The sequence below is a fragment of the Giraffa tippelskirchi genome, chromosome 12 (assembly GCF_054371585.1).
Source record: "Giraffa tippelskirchi isolate mGirTip1 chromosome 12, T2T-mGirTip1v1.2.pri, whole genome shotgun sequence".
NCBI lineage: Eukaryota > Metazoa > Chordata > Mammalia > Artiodactyla > Giraffidae > Giraffa > Giraffa tippelskirchi.
In genome coordinates this window covers 45,434,249-45,455,835 of record NC_137286.1, presented here as the reverse complement: position 1 = coordinate 45,455,835, position 21,587 = coordinate 45,434,249, and the positions used below count along the sequence as shown (strand labels likewise).

At 50.9% G+C, this 21,587-nt stretch overlaps 1 protein-coding gene across 5 annotated transcripts in view; it reads left to right on the top strand.

Annotated features, from left to right (window-relative positions):
* SEMA4B (semaphorin 4B) overlaps positions 1-21,587 on the top strand; it is an 85,016-nt gene that overhangs the window by 40,161 nt on the left and 23,268 nt on the right. For 2 of the 5 annotated variants that reach the window (XM_081547018.1, XM_081547017.1), the window contains one exon: positions 18,420-18,709. In XM_081547018.1, the coding sequence (XP_081403144.1) occupies positions 18,420-18,709 (290 nt within the window). Of the gene's footprint in view, positions 1-3,863; positions 4,036-18,284; positions 18,710-21,587 lie in introns of those variants that run through there. The other 3 variants (XM_081547020.1, XM_081547022.1, XM_081547021.1) reach the window with 2 other exon arrangements.

The following is a 21,587-nucleotide window of genomic DNA, read 5'->3' as shown; positions in this document are numbered from 1 at the left end:
CTGGGTCCCCTGGGTCCCCTCAGTCAGGAAGATCCCTTGGAATAGGAAACGGCAACCGGCTCCAGTATTCTTGCCTGGGAAATCCCAACGATAGAGGAGCCTGGAGGGCTACAGTGCTTGCGGTCATAAAAAGAGTCTGACACGACTGAGCAATTGAGCACACAGGCACAGTTGTAGAATGTTACCAGTGGGGGAAGCTGGATAAAGTGCTCACTTGACACTATGTACTATTTTTTGGTAACCTTCTGTGAGTCTAAAATTATTTCAAAATTTAAAAAAAAAAATTTTTTTTTAAGTACACATATACAATTCTGTAGTATATCTTGCAAGAATGCCCACAAACAAAAGTATATATTACACACCTTAAAATGGTAGCCTGTGGGGGGAGGGGTGGGAGGAGGTGTGGAAAGATAAAAGGAAATGAACAGCCACATTAATCAAGCGACCCTGCGCAGACCATGGTGATAAAGCTGTGAACTGAGAAGGTGATTAACTCAAGCCTCTCTGCACCTGAGGTCCCACAGCCAGGAAAGGGGGTGGGTGGAGAGGGATCAATAATGTTAAAGATAAGGCCTTTTTTAAGTGCATCAAAGATGTTTCCCGTTTTTCCATAAAAAGCTGGAGGAAGGTTGGAGGAGGAAGAGAGGCAGGAAAAGGGAGTGGGCAGAAGGGGCAGAAAAGGGAGGAGGGAGAAGGAAGAAAAGATGGCAGAGAGACGAAGGAGGTGAGAGAGTGATGTGGAGGTGGACAGCATTCTTTCCTGGAGGCTCTGGGCTGGGCTGGACACGGAAAGGTCAGGGTTGCCTCAAGCCCTCTGGAGCTCTGAGGCCCCACGGGGGAGGGGACCTAGATTCCAGGAGCTCCTCTGAAGAGCCAGGGCTCAGCAGGACACAACGTGCTCCTCCTCGTGCCTGAAACTTGGCAGGGCTGATGTTTTGCATCTCTTCCTGTTCCCTGCCACCCTCAGCAGTGTTTGGAAGGCAGAGTTAGTAAAGCCATTGGACTAATTGTTTTAATTAATTAATTAATTTTTGGTTGCACTGTGTCTTTGTTGCTCCATGCGGGCCTTCTCTAGTTGCGGTGAACAGGGGCTACTCTTGGTTGCGGTGCACGGGCTTCTCATAGAGGTTGCTTCTCTGGTTGCACAGCACAGGCTCTAGTGTGGGTGAGCTCAGTAGTTGCAGCTTGTGGGGCTCTAGAGCACTGGCTCAGTAGTTGTGGGGCCTGGGCTTAGCTGATCCTCAGCAAGTGGAATCTTCCTGGACCAGGGATCGAACTCGTGTGCCCTGTATTGGCAGCTGGGTTCTTATTCACTGTACCACCAAGGAAGTCTGATTGGACTATTTTTAAAGCCATTTGCACAAATGAAGTGTACCACCTTAGCTATAAACACAGCTACTACTAATTGGAGACTATGAGCAGGAAAGAAGAATACAAGGAAAAAAAAGAAATGATTGAGAGGACTTCCCTGGTAGTCCAGTGGATAAGAATCTGCCTTCCCATGCAAGGGACTTGGGTTTGATCCCTGGTCGGGGAACTAGGATCCCACATGCCTCAGAGCAACTAAGCCCCCATGCCGGAGTGATGCAAACTAAAACCCAGCACAGCCAAAAAGTAAATAAATATTTTTAAAAAGAAAATGATTGTGGAACTCTTACTTATGATGATGAACAATTAGGAACAAGTTTAATGTTCAGTAGTAGAGATTTGCTTAAAAATGTGTGCCACATCCCTATGATAGAATGCACTAAAAATGAAGGTATGAGAGAATTTCTAATGTTACAGGAAAATATCTGTGATATATTTCTGTCCTAGGGGAAATCGACTCAGATGGTAAAGAACCCGCCTGCAATGCAGGAGACCCAGGTTCAATCCCTGGGTTGGGACGATCCCCTGGAGGAGGGCATGGCAACCCACTCCAGTATTCTTGCCTGGAGAATCCCCATGGACAAAGGAGCCTGGTGGGCTAGAGCCCATGTAGTCTCCAAGAGTCGGACACAACTGAGCGACTAACACATACACACAGGGGAAAGTCACAAAAGATTATGCACTGAATAATCCCTTTTCTAAACAATGTAAATGTATAACTCTGTATAGAAAAGAGTCAGGAGGATCATCACCAAAATATTAACACCAGTCCACTTAAGATCTGTGCACTTTACGGTATGTAAATTGTACCTCCAAAAAAGTTGTAGAAAATATTAACACTGGTGGTCTCTGGGTAGGGTGATATTTTTCATTGTGTTTTTCTGTGTTTCAAATTTTATGGTAGTAAACATGTTTGTGGGCTTCCCTGGTGGCTCAGACAGTAGAGAATTCGCCTGCAATGCAGAAGACCCGGGTTCCATCCCTGAGTAGGGAAGATCCCCTGTTGAAGGGAATGGCAACCCACTCCAGTATTCTTGCCTGGAGAATTACATGGAGAGGAGCCTGGCAGGGCTACAGTCCATGGAGTCAAAAAGAGTCAGACATGACTGAGCAACTAATACACATACACACAAATGTTTGTTGATGGACAACAGAATAACCATGTGTAGAAGAGCATTCTGTGGGGAGTCTGGCAGTACCTTACCTCCCTCTATTTTTTTTTCTTTTGCCCGAACAACAGAACATGTGGGACCTTGCCACCAGGGAGGTAACCCACGTCCCCAGCATTGGAAGTGCAGAAGCCTTACCAACTGGACTCCCAGGGAAGTCCCAAGCCCCTCTGTCCAGAGGAGAGGGCACAGAGGGCACCTAAGCCTAGCCTGGCCTAGGAGAAAAGCTGGCTCTTGGCCTCTGGTTTCACCAGCTCCTTGACCGGCCACCTCTGGCCAGCTCAGCTACTTACACGCCCAGAACTGGCTGTTTCTGGAACCACCCTGAGACAGCAAAGCCAGGAGACAAGGGCTGGAGAGGGACGAGCCAAGGTCACTTGATAAATGCTAGATACTATTTATAACTGTATCTCTCACCCCTCCCGCAGATTTCCTCCTTTCGTTTCACTCCCACAGCCCAGCCCATGGCAGGTTAGGGGACACGGTGAGCAGCATTTCCGGGTGGAGAAGTGAGTGGTTTCATGCAGGTGGCTCTGTAGCCTGCTCTCCCTTGCCTCTGACTGTAAACAATGCTACCATTATAAAGAGCTGACCATGTGCCAGGTGTGTGCCTACATAATTGCACTTCTCACTGCAATCCTGTGAGGTCCCTGCTGCTCTGAGGCCTACCTTCCAGATGAAGAACTCAAGGCTCAGAGAGGTTAAGGAATTCACCCTAGGCAACACAGCCAGTTTGGTGGTAGTTGTTGCTTAAGTGTCTAAGTCTGTGTCCGACTCTGTGACCCCATGGGCTGCAGCCTTCCAGGCTCCTCTGTCTGTGGGATTCTCCAGGCAAGAATACTGGAGTGGGTTGCCATGCCCTCCTCCAGGGGATCTTCCCCAGCCAGGGATCAAACCTGCATCTTCTGCATTGGCAGGTGGGTCTTTACCACTGAGCCACCAGGGAACCCGAGATGGTGGTAGATGTCAGTGATTTGGCTTTACCAATCCTGTGCAGATAAGGCAACCCAAGTCTGTTTCAATAACAGATCTAGGATAACAACCCCCATCCTCCGAATTCCAGCTAGTGAGATTGCTGCCTGCGGGGCATAAGTGAGGCCAGGCCGAGGCTCCGAAGATGGGGGGCTACGGGCCCCATAGCCTAAGGGCAGCCAAGCAGTCGCGGGGACGTGTCCCGACTGGGACTAGCAGCGAGACTTATGTCGCCATCAGCGCCCGGGGGCGGAGGCGGGAGACCGCTGGACTGCGAGCAAGCCCCGGGGGGCACCTCCGGACAATTCCATCAACATGGGCAGGGGCGGGGCTTGGCGGCTGCCCTGCATTTCCGGGGACGCGGCGCCAGGCCGAGGGTATTTGAGGGGACATCCCGGGTGCCCGGGAAGTGCGTCGGACGGGGCCTGGAAGCAGGGGCGAGTCTGGGAACACCGAGAAGGGCCGCCCCGCCTCGCAGAGGTGACCCTGTGGTGGGCGGTGGTCGCGCGCGGGCCGTGACTCGCAGGTAGGCGAAGGGCACAGGGCAGGCGGGAACTGCGGCCTCGGGAGGAGGAGATCGGAAGTGGGGAGGCCACCCGGCGGCAGCCACCGCCCCGGCCCCCCACTTCCCGCCGGGCCCCTCTCCCAAAGGGCGCCACCTGCACGCTCTGATGGGCACCCGCGCCGCCACTGGGGGAGCCTGTTGTCATAGGAACGCGGGAGGCTGGGCCCACGTTCCCATGGCCACCCGGGGCCTCTGAGCCAAAACTGCAGCTGAGAGGCAGTGATCCTCCTGGTGGCATATCATTCGGAATTTGAGAAAGGCCTGGGCCCCTCCTCATATGGCCCTGGCTATGACCCTTGAATCAGGTTCTTTGTCATAGCTTCTACTCTCTGAGTGACAACGTGGATGTAAGGGTTAGGAGGGAAAGGAAGTTGGGGTCTTGGAAACCGAGGCTGCCCTAGTGGGCTCTCTGGAACCATCTTGGTCTGGCAAAAAGAGTCAGGGGCCTGGGTCACCTGAGTAAGGTCATCGACCTCTACTCACATTTCCTCACCAGTAATGTATGTTGTTTGGCTTATGAATTGCAAGTTTCTTATAAGGGTCGAATGCCATAAGGACTGGGAAGTGCACAATTAAGAAATTTTTTTGCCCAGAGATGGTTTAGCCTTTGGTTTAGCAATCCACCCAGTCCCACCCCCTTATTTTCAAAGGAGAAACAGAATCCAGAGAAGTTAAATTACTTCCCAAGACGATAATAAGTTGGGAAGGTCAGGATTTGAACCCAGTCTCCTGACTTCCAGGGTGTGCGATTCTTTGCTCTGGTGGTTATTATTACTGAAATTGAGGGAAATCTGAGAAGAAGGAGGTGGCAGAGGATGAGATGGTTAGACGGCATCACTGACTCAATGAACGTGAATTTGAGCAAACTCTGGGAGATAGTGTAGGACAGGGGAGCCTGGTGTGCTGCAGTCCATGGGGTCTCAAAGACTCAGACACAGCTTAGCAACTGAACAACAACAACAGGGAAATATGGGGTATGTCTCTTTGCAACTGGGGCTCAGACTTTTGGGGACAGGCGGTCTAAAGATGAGGACATTGGCAGTGGGTGAACTGAAGATGGGGAATGGAGGCTGACATCTTGGGGAAAACAGAGAGTCTCTCTCTCTGGTCCTATACCTTGGAGCTCTTGCTTTAATGTATTATCTGATGGGATTGTCCTAAAAAAAACCCCAGGAAACAAGCATTCAACAGCTTTCCAAAATACTCTCTTGTGAAGCCAACAAATCTGTTGAGACTGTGTGAGCAAGAAATCCTTTGGCTGCCCTAAAGCAGGGAAGTGGGACTTCCCACATCAGAGAGGTGCCTTTCCTTTGAAAAGGTTAAGAGGAAGGTGGAAAAAAACATCCAGGAAGGAACACTTGAATGAATCATTTGGAAATGATTTGAGACAGTCAGCTAGAACAGAAAACTCACTTATTCACTTTAGTAAACATTTACTGAAAATGAAAGTCGCTCAGTCATGTCCAACTCTCTGCACCCCCATGAACTGTCGCTCACCAGACTACTCTGTCCATGGGATTCTCCAGGTTAGAATACTGAAGTGGGTGGTCATTCCAGTAGTGGGTAGACATTACCTTTTCCAGGGGATCTTCCCTACCCAAGGATCAAACATTGCATTGCAGGCTGATTCTTTACCATCTGAGCCACCTGGGTGCCTGCTATTTCCAAACTCTTCACTGGGGATGGAGATTAAAAATCTGAGTTAGGCAGGCCTAGTCTCTGCACTCAAGGAGCTTGTAGTAGAAGAGAGGGATGAGATGTGTAAATGAGTATTTCACTACAGAATCATGAGTGCCTTAATGGAAACCTGAGCAGAGTACAGAGGCAGCTCAGAGGAGCCACTCCAGAAATGGCAGTTGAAAATGGCACGATTCTAGCCTTCAAATCTGGCAGCACGTCTGGAGCTCTGCCAGGCTGGGCCTTTGTTGGAGACAAAGGAATAAGTGAATAAAAGTGTTTAAAGAAATGTGGACAAGAATGGGTATTCTCTGGGAAGAAGAATTTAAGGAATCTTGATGAACTGGAAGCTCTGTGAAGGCAGAACCATGTCAGTTTCTTCAACTTCCCTGAAGAAGGCAGCAAGTGCACAAGAAATATTAAGTGAGTGAAAGAAGAAGGAAAAAAAGGGGTAAGGAGAGAAGCAGGAAAATACAGTAGCTTATGTCATCAAGAGGGGGATGGTTATAGCTTGAGACAAAACCCTAGTTGAAATTCTACTGTACGTAGAGCATCTCCACGGGGTTCTGGAGTCCGATCCACTTTCTGGTCCTAGTACTGACTTGCCATGTATGTGACCTTAGCAAGTCCCTGAACCTCTCTCTGCCCCCATTTCTCAACTATAAAGTGGGAATATCATAATTCCTGTTTCACCTTGTTGTGAGATGTAAGTAAATGATTGGATGTAAAAAAGCTCAGCTCAGTGGCTTGCTTACAGAAAGTACTCAATAAATGTTAGCCTTATAAACGTCAGCTTTGCTTTAGGTGGGCAGGCATGTTTGGTCAAGTCCTACTCTTTGTGACCCCATGGACTATAGCCCACCAGGCTCCTCTGTTCATGGGATTTTTCAGGCAAGAATACTGGAGTGAGTTGCCATTTCCTCCTCCAGGGAATCTTCCCAACCCAGGGATCGAACCCAAGTTTCCTGTGTCTCCTGCATTACAGGCAGATTCTTTTCTGGCTGAGCCATTGGGGAAGCCCTTAGGTGGGCATAATTTGCCTGATAATTCATGTCAAGGTATATAATAACTCTTAATTCTGGTATTTCTTTTTACCTAATAAAGACTAATTCTGAAAGTTCCTGTGTCTTCAGACAAAAACACCCCAAAGAAATTATCTTCAGTTTTTTTGGGTTGGGGAGGGGAGGAGGGCAACAGTCTCTTCGAAATCAAATAAAAGCTCTGATTTCTGTCATCATTCTTGGGGTTCACAGCTCACTGAAGCTGACTCTGTTGGGTAAGGGACTCCTAGCTCTGCTCCACTGCTCACAGGCTATAAGGAAAGAGTGAAGGCAGTGTTCATAGAGGAAGAGCCTGAGAGGAGCAAGGTGGGTCTGCTCCCTTGCCGAGTGGACTGGGTGGCCCTGGGTCCAGGCCCCTTAGAGCCCCTCCTTATTTATTTTTTTTTTAATATTTTTGTTTATTTATATGGCTGTGACGGGTCCTACTGGCGACATGTGGGATCTTCAATCTTAGTGTTGGCATATGTGATCTTCAGTTGTGGCGTGTGGGATCTAGTTCCCTGACCTGGGATCGAACCTGGGCCCCCTGCATTGGGAGGTCAGTAGCCACTGAACCACCAGGCAAGTCCTCCTCCCCCAGCTCCTTTGCTAGAGCTGAGCTGCACCCACTCAGAGCATTATGGTGTCCTGCAGCCTGGTGCTCAGCACTGGGGTACTGCCAGGCATCCCAGGAGTCTTGAGCCTGGGTAGCTGCTGTGTAAGATCCCTGTCCGAGCATGGATCTGGGGTGCTACCCGCACACCGGCTTTCTGTGAGCATCTTGTCCTGGTGCCATGGTCTAGGCCGGCAGGTAGACACACTGCGGCAATAATACATTCCTCCTCCCACTCTATCAGAGAAGTCTTTGGAGCCACAGGAAATCAATGGAACCCACCCATTCATCCCCCACCCAATGGGCTCACCTGTCTAGGCCCACTCTCCGAAGGCAGTGCTGGAACCAAGAGCAAGGCTCTCTTGAAGTAAGACCCGGAGCCACCAGGTGACCTAAGGTGACAGGGAACCATGGGGGCTGGAGGGCCCCACCTCTTTGGGATGAGAGAGCCTTGGTCCTCTGGATAGGAAGATTCCTTCCCTGGAGTGATGAAAGGCCTTGGCTAGGTCTTCTCTCCCTCCATGTAGCAATGGCCAGGGGTCTAGGGCTCAGAGTAGGACTTAAAGAGGAAGAACTGGGGGACAAATGGAGAGGTAGATTCCTGGTTTCTCAAGATCTTGGGACTGGAAGGGTCTCATAAGCCAGACTTGAAACCAGACTGTCCTAGAGGCTTATGTTCCTTGCTTCCCATCCTCACCTGGCCTAGGATATCTGCCTCATACCTCTGAGTGGCTGCAGTGGTTTCAGGGGAAAGAGAGTTACTGGACAGTAATTGTGCCCCTTTGGGGTGACAGGTGCCATGCATCAGCCAGGCCAATCAGCCAGGCTCTCCAGGCCCCCTGGAGGACAGGCTTGGGGGCCCAAGCAGACAGCCCCTCCGGAACTTGCATCTGGAGCACAGGCGTGATGGTGGCAACCAACGGTGTTCTACCATGTCGAGTCAGGGCCAAGCTGAGCCCGGCTGGTTGCACCACAGCCCTGTGGGGCAGGGGGGTCCCCTCCCAGGGAGTGGCCAGCTCAGGCCCCGACAGGCCCCGGTGGGGGTGGCGCTGGGGCGGGCAGCGAGCTCTTCACCGCAGCAGGCGCACCCAGAGCCTGGGCTGGGCGGGCTGGTTCCTTCTCCCCGTGAGACTTGCAGCCTCAGCACTGGGTTGGTAGGAGGTGGCCGAACCTGAGCAGAGAGCCTAGAAGAGGGTCCTCTTGGTTGGACAACTTAGGATGGTTGTGGCCACGTTTAGGTAAATGAGGTGAACCCATAACATAACACGCGGCTTTGTTTGCTGGGCTTTTATCACATGCCGTCGCCGCCCTTCTCCTTGTGCGCCCTGTCCCCTCAGCTCTCCTGAGAGCCCAGGCAGTACTGTTAGCATTCCCATCTCACAGATGGGGAAGCTGAGGTTCCGAGAGATCCCCTGGCTTGCTAGAGTCCCCAAAATAACAGATGGTGCTGAAATTCTACTTCTTATGGAAGAACCGGTGTGCCTCATCCCTAGATTCGAACCACTTCACAGAGCAAGAAACATAAGGGACGAGGACTTCCCTGGTGGTCCAGTGGCTAAGACTCCATGCTCCCAATGCAGGCGGCCTGGGTTCAATCCCTGGTCAGGGAACTAGATCCCACATGCTGCAACTAAGACCTGGGACATCCAAATAAGTAAATAAACAAATATTTTTGAAAAAGAAAGAGACATAAGAGACCAGTGGAGAGGAGCACAGTTTGCAGAAGAGAGATGAGGCCATTTACATTCATTGCTAGACCCTGGTTAAAGTCGCTGGTGAGACTCGAAGGTGGTGTCCGTGCTGGCCCCGTGAGTGCCCTCCACTGCAAGAGGGTACTGCTCCAGGGACACTCCCAGCCCCCAGGAAATGGAAGTCATTGGCCAATTTAAAAGCACACGCAGGGTGTGCCAGCTGGTGTCGCTTTCTCATCAAAATGTATTGATGCTGCAGCCCAGCCCCTGGGGAGGAGACAGCAGCATTGTGCCCAGCTGGACAGGGAGGGGAGCTGCAGCTGCAGGTTGGCATGAGAGGAGGGCTCAGGGCGATGAGGGGATGGTGGCAGGGGTCCAAGGCCTGGGGAGCTGGGCTACCGCCAGTGCGTGTCTGCAAGGCCTTGCTGGGCAGCCTGCCAGCCAGAACCCAGAGATGGGAGGAGCTTGAGTGCTACTCCAGGACGGGGCGGGTGAGACCTTGGGTTCAAGCTCCACTGGGCTTGGCAAGAGGCCCCTCCTCCACTGCCAGGAAACAAAGCAGAGCCATGACTCCCAGAGTAGGACTGTGTGAGAGCCAGGATCCCCTGGGTGGAAATGAGAGCCGGCAGGCCGGGCTGGGAGCAGGCTGGCAGGAGCCATCCGTGCCCCAGGTCAGGGCTGGCCTGTGACTGGACGGAGGCTGTACCTATAGATGGTTAATGAGTACTGACGGCTCAAGAGGCTGACTGTGGTCTGGATGGACCATTGCACGGCCAGCACTTGCTCTGAGCCCACACTGCCTTATTCCTTTGTAACTGAGCAGGTTACAGAGGCCTTATATTTTTAGCCACACTTTGCTTTATTTTCTCTTGTGTGTGTGCATGCTAGGTCGCTTCAGTTGTGTCCGACTTTTTGCAGCTCCATGGACTGTAGGCTCCTCTGTCCATGGGATTCTCCAGGCAAGAATACTGGAGTGGGTTGCCATGCCCTCCTCCAGGGGATCTTTCTGACCCAGGGATCAAATCCATGTCTCTTGTGTCTCCTGCATTGGCAGTGGGTTCTTTACCACTAGCACCACCTAGAAAGCCCCATTTTCTCTTGTAGCCTTTCTTATTTCTCTTCACCTTCTCCCCCTGATATGTGCATGCTAAGTTGCTTCAGTCTTGTCCAACTCTTTGCGACCCCACAGACTGTAGCCCGTTAAGCTCCTCTGTCCCTGGGATTCTCCAGGCAAGAATACTGGAGTGGGTTGCCATTTCATATTCCAGGGATTTTCCCAACACAGGGATATAACCCACACCTCTTATGTTTCCTGCTTTGGCAGGTGGGTTCTTTCCACCTAGAAAACCTGGAAAAGCTCCCCTCCCATGCCCACCCCCCACTCCGGCCCATAACTAGTCTCATTTTCTTCTTTCACTGATCCTGCAGGTGAGGTGTTTTATTATTACTATTATTATATTTTTACCTTTTGGTCTCCTTGCTTACCCCCACCCCCACCCCAAGATAATAGGTAAAGGTAGAAATTTACATACAGGAAAATGCATAGATCTTCAGTGTACAGCTCAAAAAATTTTAATCTGTTTACACTTGGGAAACCAACATCCTAATTAAGATACAAAATACTCTTGTCATCCCTAAAGTTTCCTTGGCTGCCTATGAGACATGTGGCCCCATTTTGTCTGGCCTCTTTGCATGTATTCCTGTGCATATTTTGGGTTTTCCTGGTGGCTCAGCTGGAAAAGAATCTGCCTGCAATGCGGGAGACCTGGGTTTGATCCCTGTGCACATTTTACCTCTCCTTCTTGCATTTTTATCCTTCTTATGTGTGTGCTTGTGTCTACAGGAGAGAGAGGACCTCAGAGAGAGAGAAGGAAGGAGAGAGAGGATGGATGGGGAATGACTGTGTGAGTGTGGACAGAGAAAGGAAGCCAGACTTGACTGCATCTTGCTGGCCGGGGGTACAGAGGAAGCGTTGCTTTTCGCTTTGTCTTTCTATACTCTTTACAAGCAGCCCCCTGAGCTCTTTATAAACACCGGCGTTCTGGCTGAGAAAGACTTGCCTACATCCAAGGGTGGCAAAGGGGAACAGGAGACACAGTGTTGGCCTGGGTACCGCTCTTCAGCCCACAGGAAGTCAGTTCAAATGAGGTTTTTCCCTGTCAGTCATCCTCCTGTTTTGTTTTGTTTTTTTCACCCTGGGGAGAACAAATAAGCATGCCAGCAGAAGGCAGGGGAGCCCACGAGGCCCAAGGCCGCCATGCTGGGGCCTGAGTTAGAGGGCTCATCTCCAGGCCAGCAGGTGGGGCCCTCATTTTGTCCGCCCTGTGGAAGGTCCTACTGGAGTGCCATGCGAGGCAGTGCGGGTTCGAGAGGCAAGACCCATCACTGTCTTCAAGGGGCTTGCATCGAGTTGGCAGAAGACACACATGAAGTGTTTGAGTAGGATATAATTAACTACCAAGTGAGACTATATCAGCCCTGCCTCCTCTCAGAGATGAGCACTGAAGTGAAGACAACCCATGTGTTGCCAAGACACTCGGGCAAACCAGCCTGGTTGCTGCTTGATGGGAGACCTGACATGGAGATTCAGGCACTCAACAAATTCTAATCAAATATACGCCACTCATCAGGCCCTGTTCTAGGTAATAGCAGTAAGCAGAAGATAGAAGGAAACGCTATAGTTAGTTGTCGTCACTCAGTAGCTAAGTGGTGTCAGACTTTGACCCCATGGACTGCAGCACACTGGGCTCCTCTGTCCTCCACTATCTCCCAGAGTTTGCTCAAATTCATGTCCATTAAGTCAGTGATGCCATGTAACCATCTCATTCTCTGCCACCCACTTCTTTTGCCTTCAATCTTTGCCAGTATCAGGGTCTTTTCCAGTGAGTCAGTGCTATAGCTATAGCTAGGACCTTGATTTCAGTAAGATTTCTTATAATTTTTTCTTCTTCTTCTTATTGTTGTTATTATTATTTTTTTGGCCACAGAAGCACTCACACTCTTTCTAATATACAAATGCACACTCATAACCCACTTATTTTGGCTTAATCATATGAAAGTAAGTTGTAGACATCATGATACTTCATGTCGACAAACCTCAGCAGGCGTCTCCAAAGAACAATGACACTCTCCTAAGAACACAGTACCATTATTGTACCTAAGAAAGTGAACAATAATGCCATAATATCATCTAATACACAGTGAATGTTAAAATTTCTCAATTGCTCTGTGGCTTTTTTTTTTCCTTTCAGGATTTCAATCAAGGTTTACACATTGCATTTGATTGTCATGTCTTTTTCATTTTCTATCCTAAAACAGTTCTCTTGTCCTTTTTGTCTTTACATCAGTTTGACCTTTTTGAAGAGTCCAAGCTATTTGTCTTGTAAAAGCTGAATGTTTCCTACTGCGTCCTCATTATTAGATCTGGGTTACATACTTTTGATACAATTGTTGATGAGTTGTGTATTTTTTATTGAATCACATCAGGAGGTGAATGATATCAGGTAGTCCCACTACCAATGATGTTACTTTTGGCCACTTGACTAATATGGTGGCCACTGGGGGAAAAAAAGATAGTGGCCACCAGCCTGCTCCCTTAGAGAAACATTTTCCCACTGGTCATTAGTAAGTTATCTGTGGGTCAGACTTTGAGACTTTGTTTCCTTTTTGGTTTTTTTTGGCTGTACCATGCAGCATGTAGGATTTTAGTTCCCCAACCAAGGATCGAACCCACGCTTCCTGCAGTGGAAGCTTTGAATCTCAGCCACTGGACAACCAGGGAAATCTCAGAGATCTTGTTAACGTAGTTTCCTAACAATCTTCCACCCAAAGGTTTAGCATCCATTAGTTATCTTTGCTTGAATCTAGATTTTCTAAGTCTATCATTTCCTCTACGTCTATCAGGCAGCACTTTTCTATAGAGAAAATCATCCTTTCTAGCCCTTCTTTCTCTCTCTGCTTTGCTGAATTTTACTGTAGACTAATGGATTGTTGGAGAAGGCAATGGCACCCCACTCCAGTACTCTTGCCTGGAGAATCCCATGGCCGGAGGAGTCTGGTAGGCTGCAGTCCATGGGGTCTCGAATGGACACGACTGAGTGACTTCACTTTCACTTTCCACTTTCATGCATTGGAGAAGGAAATGGCAACCCACTCCGGTGTTCTTGCCTGGAGAATCCCAGGGACGGGGGAGCCTGGTGGGCTGCCGTTTATGGGGTAGCACAGAGTTGGACACGACTGAAGCGCCTTAGCAGCAGTAGCAGCAGCAATGGATTGTTCTATTTTTATGCGTTAGAATCCGTTACTTCATTATGCTTTCTGATGCTCACGCTGTCCCAAGTTTGGTCATCAGGCCGGCCCTATACCCTTTTGACGTGACCCCATTAGTCTTCAGTCACTTCCTTGTTTTCCGGCCCAACACAATGTCCCAGGTCCACCTTGTGCTTTCCCTTTCATTTCTCCAAGGAGTTCTGTTACCTTTTATTGAAGAGTGATGTTTAGAAACCAAGAAGTGGGTGCTAGGTCTGCTCATCTAATATTTTTATCAGCGACTTGAATAATGGTCAAGAATGCTTATCAGATTTATAGATGACTCAAAACTGGGAGGGGAAGCCAACTGCATGATAGAATCAATATTCACAATGACCTCAATAGGATGAGATCTGGACCAGAACCGATAGATTTAAAGGAGAGCAATACAAAGTCTTGTGCATAGGTTAAAAAAGTTAATTGCATCATTTCTGGTTTTAGGGAATTCCAGACCAAAGTTGATATCAAAAAGGAGCTCTAGTTGTTAGTTGACATGGGCCAGCAGTATTCCGTGACTCTGAGGCTGCATTCATTTATTCATTCACTCAGCCCGTACCGACTGAGGGTTAACCATATGCCAGGCACTGTTCTAGAGGCTACGGATAGCTTATTTAACAAGCCAAAGGAGCAAGAATACTTGCCCTCCTCAGTCAACATTTCTTGGGGGTGAGAAGGCAGGTGGGAGGTTCAGACAATAAAGAAAAACCACAACAAATAAGCAAATCATATAGTGTATTAGAAGATGATGAACACTTTGAAAAAACATCTCAGGGAAAGGGGAATATTGGGGGAACTTAGGATTCTTCAAAAAGGTGATCTTTATTTCTTTTTTTTAATTGGAGTATAATTGATTTACAATGTTGTTTTAGTTTCAAGTGCACAGAAAAGTGAATCTTTTATACAAAGTCATGCATCCACTCTTTTTTTAGATTTTTTTCTCCATATAGGTCATTACAGAGTATTGAGTAGAATTTCCTGTGTTATACAGTAGGTCCTTATTAGTTATCTGTTTTGTACATAGTGGTATGTATGTGTCAGCCCCAATCTTCCAGTTTATCCCTCACTCCCCTCTACCCTGCAACCATAAGTTTATTTTCTACGTCGGTAACTCTATTTCAGTTTTGTAGATAAGTTCATTTGTAGCCTTTTTATATTTATTTTTAATTGGAGGATAATTGCTTTAAATGTTGTATTGGTTTCTGCTGTACAACAAAGTGAATCAGCCTCAAGCATACAGCCTCTGAGTTCTTCCCTCTGGAACCTCCATCTCACCCCCTTATCCCACCCCCTAAGTTGTCACAGAGCACTGGGCTGCGCTCCCAGTGTTACACAGCAACTTCCTATTAGCTATCTGTTTTACACATGATAATGTATAGGTTTCAATTCATTCCACCCTCTCCTTCCCCCTGCTGTGTCCACAAGTCTATTGTAGCCTTTTTTTAGATTCCACATATAAACAATATCATGTGATATTTGTCTTTCTGTCTGACTTACTTCACTCAGTATGATAATCTCTAGGTGCATCCATATTGCTGCAAATGGCATTATTTTGTTCTTTTTTTTTATGACTGAGAAGGTGATCTTTGAGGAAAAATTTGAAGGAAATGAGGAAGTCAATCACTTTCTGGGTAGAGAACTCCAGGCAGAGGGAGGAGCCAGGGCAATGGTCTTAACACAAGAGTGTTCCTCCGCACAAGTGCCTGGAGTACAGTGAGTGTGAGGGGTGGGGAGAGCAATGGATAATGCAGTGGGCGTGGGGGCGAGGTAGCCTAGAGCCTTGCACACCACTGTAAGGAACCACTGGAGGGTTTTGAGCACAGGAGTGCCACGACCTGACTTTGGTTTTGAAAAACTCACTCTGGCTGCTGAGTTGAGAACAGATTGAGAACAGCTCAAGGGTAGTCAAAGTGAAAGTCACTCAGTCGTGTCCGACTGTTTGTGACCACATAGACTATACAGTCCATGGAATTCTCCAGGCCAGAATACTGGAGTGGGTAGCCGTTCCCTTCTCCAGGGGATCTTCCCAACCTAGGGATCGGACCCGGGTCTCCCGCATTGCAGGCAGATTCTTTACCAGCTGAGGCACCAGGGAAGCCCAAGGGTAGTCAAAGCTATGGTTTGGAATCCAGTAGTCATGTACGGATGTGAGAGCTGGACAATAAGATTCGATGCTTTCGAATTGTGGTGCTGGAAATGACTCTTGAGAGTCCCTTGGACAGTAAGGAGATCAAACAATCCTAAAGGAAATCAACCCTGAATATTCATTGGAAGGACTGATGCTGAAGTTGAAGCTCCAATACTTTGGCCACCAGATTCGAAGAGCTGACTCACTGGAAAAGACCCTGATGCTGGGAAAGATTGAAGGTAGGAGGAGAAGGGGACCACAGAGGATGAGACGGTTGGAAGGCATCACTGACTCAATGGACATGAGTTGGAGCAAACTCAGGAAGATGGGAGGGACAGGGAAGCCTGGCGTGCTGCACTCCATGGAGGTGCAAAAAAGTCAGACACGACTGAGCGATTGAACAACAAGGGTAGAAACTTCCCGGGTGGTGCTAGTGGTAAAGAACCTGCCTGAACGCAGGAGACGCCCGAGATGTGGGTTCGATCTCTGGGTTGGGAAGATCCCTGGAATAGGAAATGGCAACACACTCCAGTATTCTTGCCTGGAAAACTCCACGGACAGAGAAGCCTGGTGGGCTACAGTCAATGGGGTCACAAAGAGTCAGACACGAGGAGCGGGCAGTAACTGGGACCCCAGGAGGTGGTAGCTGGTCAGATACAGATTTGCTAGTGGATTGAGTATGAGGAGCAAGAGAAGAGAAAGGAATTAAGGTTTTTAACCTGAGCAATTCAAAGACAGACTTGCCATTAAATGGGATGGAGAGGCTCACACTGATGGAGCATGTTCTGGGACCACATTGAATTTTAGATACCTGTCAGATAAGACAGCCTTGTAGAAATGTAGAGGCTGTTTGGAATTTAGGACAAAGGTCCTAGGTACAGGGCTTCCTGGGTGGCACAGTGGTAAAGCATCCACCTACGAATGCAGGAGGCTCAGGTTCGACCCCTGGGTTGAGAAGATCCCCTGGAGGAGGAAATGGCAACCCACTCCAGTATTCTTGCCGGGGAAAATCCCATGGACAGAGGAGCCTGGTGGGCTACAGTTTATGGGGTCACAGAGTCCAACATGACTGAGTGACTGACCACACACCTAGCTACAGATAGAAGCATGGGCGTCACTGACTAAAGGTGTTTTGACACCGTTGATACGGCAAAGTGTCCCAGGCCTGGGTAATGCTAGAACTACAGGTAGTTGGTGCTGCCCACGTGCCAGGCGGAATTCTGTGTCCAGTGCTGGACAACCCTTTAGAAAGGGTGCCACCAGTCTAGAAGGTGGAGATACAGAAATCATGGAAGCTTGGCTGTGCATGATGAGACCTGGGACCATGTGAGCACTGTGCCCACCCCTTGTCAGTCACCCTGTGGGAGGCCCTGGGAGTAGGGCCAGAGCCAATGGTGCTGGCTCTGAGAAAGCTCATTGTGGGCTGGGGGTGAAGAGGAACTTTGCAGCCATTGCGGCTAATTCCTGGAGAAACTGTCCCTACTGCCATGGAAATGACTGGCAGAGGTTTTCTAAGTCCTTTTGACTTGGACTACAGGAAGAATTACATTTTACTGTGATCCTGTGCAAGGGCTTCCCTGGGGGTGCTATTAGTAAAGAACCCTCCTGCCAATGCAGGAGACATAAGAGACACGGGTTTGATCCCTGAGTTGGGAAGATCCCCTGGAGGAGGGCATGGCAGCCCACTCCAGTATTCTTGCCTGGAGAATCCCATGGACAGAGGGGCCTGGCGGCCTACAGTCCATGGTGTCGCAAAGAGTCAGACATGATGGAAGCAACAGCACCACACGATGCATGCACGTGATCCTGTGCTCACTTGAGAAAAGCTGAACCGGGCTTCCTAAATTCTCCTTATCCTTTCTATGATCATTGCACTTTGGTATCTTCCATTCAGTTTCTTTGTTTTTAATATTGATAGGGATTCACTAACTTGATTTCAGGATCCACTAAGGCATTCTGTGCGCAGTTTGAAACCCCTGGTCTCAGCACTATTGAACTCCACCCCCTGGGGACTCAGACCGCGGGAGGACCGGGGGTGGGTGCCTTTGGGATACCAGCCTTAGGGAGTACTATCCGCTGCCAGGCCACGTGTTGTGGAGAAAGTCTCACGTCCTTGGCAGTACATTAAATCCTATTATCCCACTTAAGCTAATCTTGCCCGGATTCCCCCCATCCAAGGTCTGGCTTCGTGTGGACAGAATTCCAAGCGTGGATGACCACGCAGGCATCTAGATTAAGTGTCAAGCCTGTAGTGAACCCTCAGCCAAGACCTAAGGTGAACTGACCCATGCAAAAATTAGGTGCAGAAGCAGCTAGCTCCGGAGTCAGCAGCAGCTCGGCGGAGTTCATTTGGTTACCGACACGTGGGTGCCAGGAGCACTGCGGGGGGGACGGGTGCGGGGGCCGGCAGGGATAAAGGGAGAAGACACGGGCTCACAGTGGAGACCCACACGTTTTCCCAAACAAACGCGCTGAGGGTCCCCGAGGAGCCGGAAGGGGCCGGGGCGTCGGTGGGAGGGTCTGAGAGGTAGGGGCGGGGAACGAGGGGTCTGCTTTCCTCCGCGCCCCCGCGCTCCCGCGGCCTCTGCTGCTGCTAATAGCCCAGCTCGGCTATTGCCTGGCGCGCACCGAGCTAGGTGCACCCCCGCTGGCGCCCCTGGAGCCTCCAGCGCCCAGGAAGGAGGAAGGGGAAAGGGGCGGGGCGGGCCGGGAGCTGAGCCGAGAGGGGCTGGACCAACCGCCCAACTTCCTCCTTCGGCCCCTCCCTGCCGCGCTCGCGGGTGAGCTTCGATCGAGCGGGGCCGGCGGAGGACCGCGGTGCCGGGAAAGGGGCGGGCGGAGGGGCGAGCGTGCGCGAAGCCCACGTGACCCCACTTCCCACCCCGCTCCAGCCCCCCAGGTCCGGAGGCGGAGGCGGAGGCGGCCGACCCACTCCGGGGCCGCACTTCGGGGCGGGGCCGCCGCCTGCGAGTCCCGGAGAGCCACCTGAGCCGAGCCCGGAGGACGCCGTCGCTCCCCGCGGTCCGAGTCCGGCGCGCAGCGATGGGCCGGGGGAGCCGAGCGTCCGCCCCGCTGGGCGCGCTGCCGCTGCCGCTGCTGTTGCTGCCGCTGCCGCTGCTGCTGCTGCTGCTACCGCCGTCTCCCTCTCGGGCGCTCACCCCTCGGATCAGCCTGCCTCTCGGTGAGTGCTGGGCGACCCCGCGGAGGACGCGGGCAGGGGTCTGGGGGAGGGGAGGGGGCCGGAGAGGTGGCTCTGGCGGAGGTGGTGGTGACAAAGGAGAGGGGATGGGAGGGGGTCTGTCGGAGGCTTGGGGTCCTGAGGAGCCCTCCTCCTTCCAGCCCGCTGCTGGGAGGGAGGGAGGAGAGGAGAGGGGAGCTGTGGAGCCGCGGGTCTCTTTCTTCCATTCTTTTAATGGACAGGGAGGGGGTCTTTGGGCCGCTCCGTCGCCCCCTGGTACGGCGCCCTTTCGGCGGTGACGCTACCCCCATGCCCCCCATCCCCGGTGCTGGCTGCCCGCCGGTCCGCCTGTACATCTGCTTGTCTTTGATGCTGACCAGAGCCAGCCGTGGTGCCGCCCCCCGAGGGCGGCGCGGGGTGGAGGGGCCCTTGATGCCGTCCGGTAAACAGGACTCGGGAACCGCGGCGGGTGCCCCGTTCTCCCTCCCTCTTCACCCTAGCGGGCCGGCGCGGCCTGCACCCCTTGCCCAGACGTGGTGGGATACCCCCAGGGCCTGGCAGCCACCGGAGGACCCCCTCCCCGGAGTCACCCGGGAGCACCATCCTCCTTGGCCAGGTCCCCTGTCTGGTGCTCACATCTGCTTCTGTGGCGCCCTCCCTTCCAGCCCTCCACTCTTCCCGAGCCTTACTTCCCCTTTCGTCTGGTCGCTGTTCCAACTCTTTGAAATCAGAGGCACCTGGATTCCAATCCCATTTCTGCTACTGAGCAAGTGAGTCCTTTCTCCCCGTGCCCCAGTTTGCTCTTCCATAAAATGGGCACTGTCATAGGTTTTTTTGCAAGGCTATCTTGAAGATTTCATGAGACTAGGCAACATATATAGGTGCCCAACAGATGTTGTTTCTCCAAGCCGTTCAACTTGTTGGTTGTCATACTGAATGAATTAGAATAAAGGATATATAAAATAGAGTTTACAGATCAAAACTGTACTGGACTTCTTTGTTTTTACAGCATCTCCACTTCTAAAAACATTTACTGGGACTTACCTGATTGTCCAGTGGGTAAGACTCAGAGTTTCCAGTGCAGGGGGTGAGGTTCGATCCTTGGTCGGGGAAATAAGAGCCCACATGCCTTTCAGTGTGACCAAAAATTTTAAAAAATAATTTAAAAAAAGCATTCCATTTACAATAAGAAAGAGGAGCAGAATCAGTCCTTAAAGTAAGTCCGGGCCACTGGGGAAACCCTGTCTGAAACCTTGCAGAATAGTACTGAGAAGATGCCCTGAGTTCAAATCCTGCCTCTGCCACTAGGTAACCGTATGACCTTGAGCAAGCCGCTTAACCTCTCTGGACCTTCATTTCCTCATCTGTAAAACAGGTATAATGATAACACCCACCTCAGAATTGAGAGGATTAAATCAGCTTCTGTTTGAAAACTCCTTAGGACAGGGCTTGGTACATAAAACCCACAAGTGTTAGCTATCATTATTGCCACGTGTCAGCACGGGCTTCGACACATCCTGCCCAGAGCTGGGGTGATTCTGCCCCTGAGGTGGGGGGGGCAGTGCTGGGGCGTTAGTGTGACCACGGCCCGTGGAGCGCTCCAGCTGGGTGACTGAGGCCCACAGGTGTATCCGAATCCAGGCTTGCTGCCTCGCTACTCTCACTCTTGTGACCGCCGCTCCCTTTGCCCTCAGACTCGCTCAGCTTTGCGAGATGGTGAGATGAAGAGGGGCGCAAAGGCTCTGTTGGGCTACTTCTGGCCCTGGGAAAGCTGGGCCAGCGCAGGGGGTTGTGTCAACTGTAGCAGGTATTGTGTCCACCTCTGAAGCTGGCCGGGGACCACTCATAGGGTGTTAAAAAGACAGAGAAGGGAAGGAAAGGCAGAGAGGGGAGCTGTGAGGAGGAACTGAGAGGGCCTGCTTCCTGAGAGCAGCTGGAACACTTGGTTGTTAACTGCCCACACCAAAGGTCTGGCCCACTTCCATATATCCGGCACCGTGGCCAGGCCGTAGTACAGGCGTCTGTCACACGCCAGCACCCCCTGCACAGGTCAGTTTGGTGCTGTGTTGTGGATGTCTGTGTACTCCCATGATTCATGTGGTAAAATCCTAACCCCCTAAAAAAAGACACTCAGGCTCACCTGTGAGGATTGCAGGAGCACGCATTTGGTGCCCGGCACAGAGGCGACCAGCTGAGGGGTTGAGGGCCTGAAACGCAGTTCATATACTCTGCTTTTCAAGCTGTGGAGCCTAGAGAAAGAGACCTTCTGCTGTGTGCTTGAAGCTGGGTCTATGCAGAGGGGTCCTCTTTTTCTTTTTCTCTTTTAATTAGTTTAATAGGCTGCACCAGGTCTTAGTTGCAGCATGCGGGGTCTTTAGTTGCAGCTTGTGGGATCTAGTTCCCTGCTGCTGCTGTTCCCTGACCAGGTAGCAAACCCAGACCCCCAGCATTGGGAGCACGCAGTCTTAGCCCCCGGGCCACCAGGGAAGTCCCACCAAAGCCCTGGCATCATTTAGCAGCACCTGAGCTTGTGAGTGTGCGTATCCACACTTTGCTGAGTTGCACTGCACCCAGAGTGTTCGCCTCCCTGGCTTTGCTCCAGGTCTTGAATCCCCACTGCCATCTACATGCAGGTCCTTCCAGCTGCTGGGAGCCCCAGAGGGGAATGCCCTGGGGACTGAGCGGGCGCACCCTCAGAGTGTGGCCTGACGTGGTTTCCTGTCTCATCCCTGGGGGCTCATTAGATATTCCTGGCAGTGAGCCCATGCTGGGCAGGCCTGTGGTGACCATGGGATGTTGAGCTTGAAGCCCCAGACCCCTCCCTCATGGAGAACACACCCTTCTTCCTGCCACCTGCCCTCCTATTCTGAATTCCTACCCA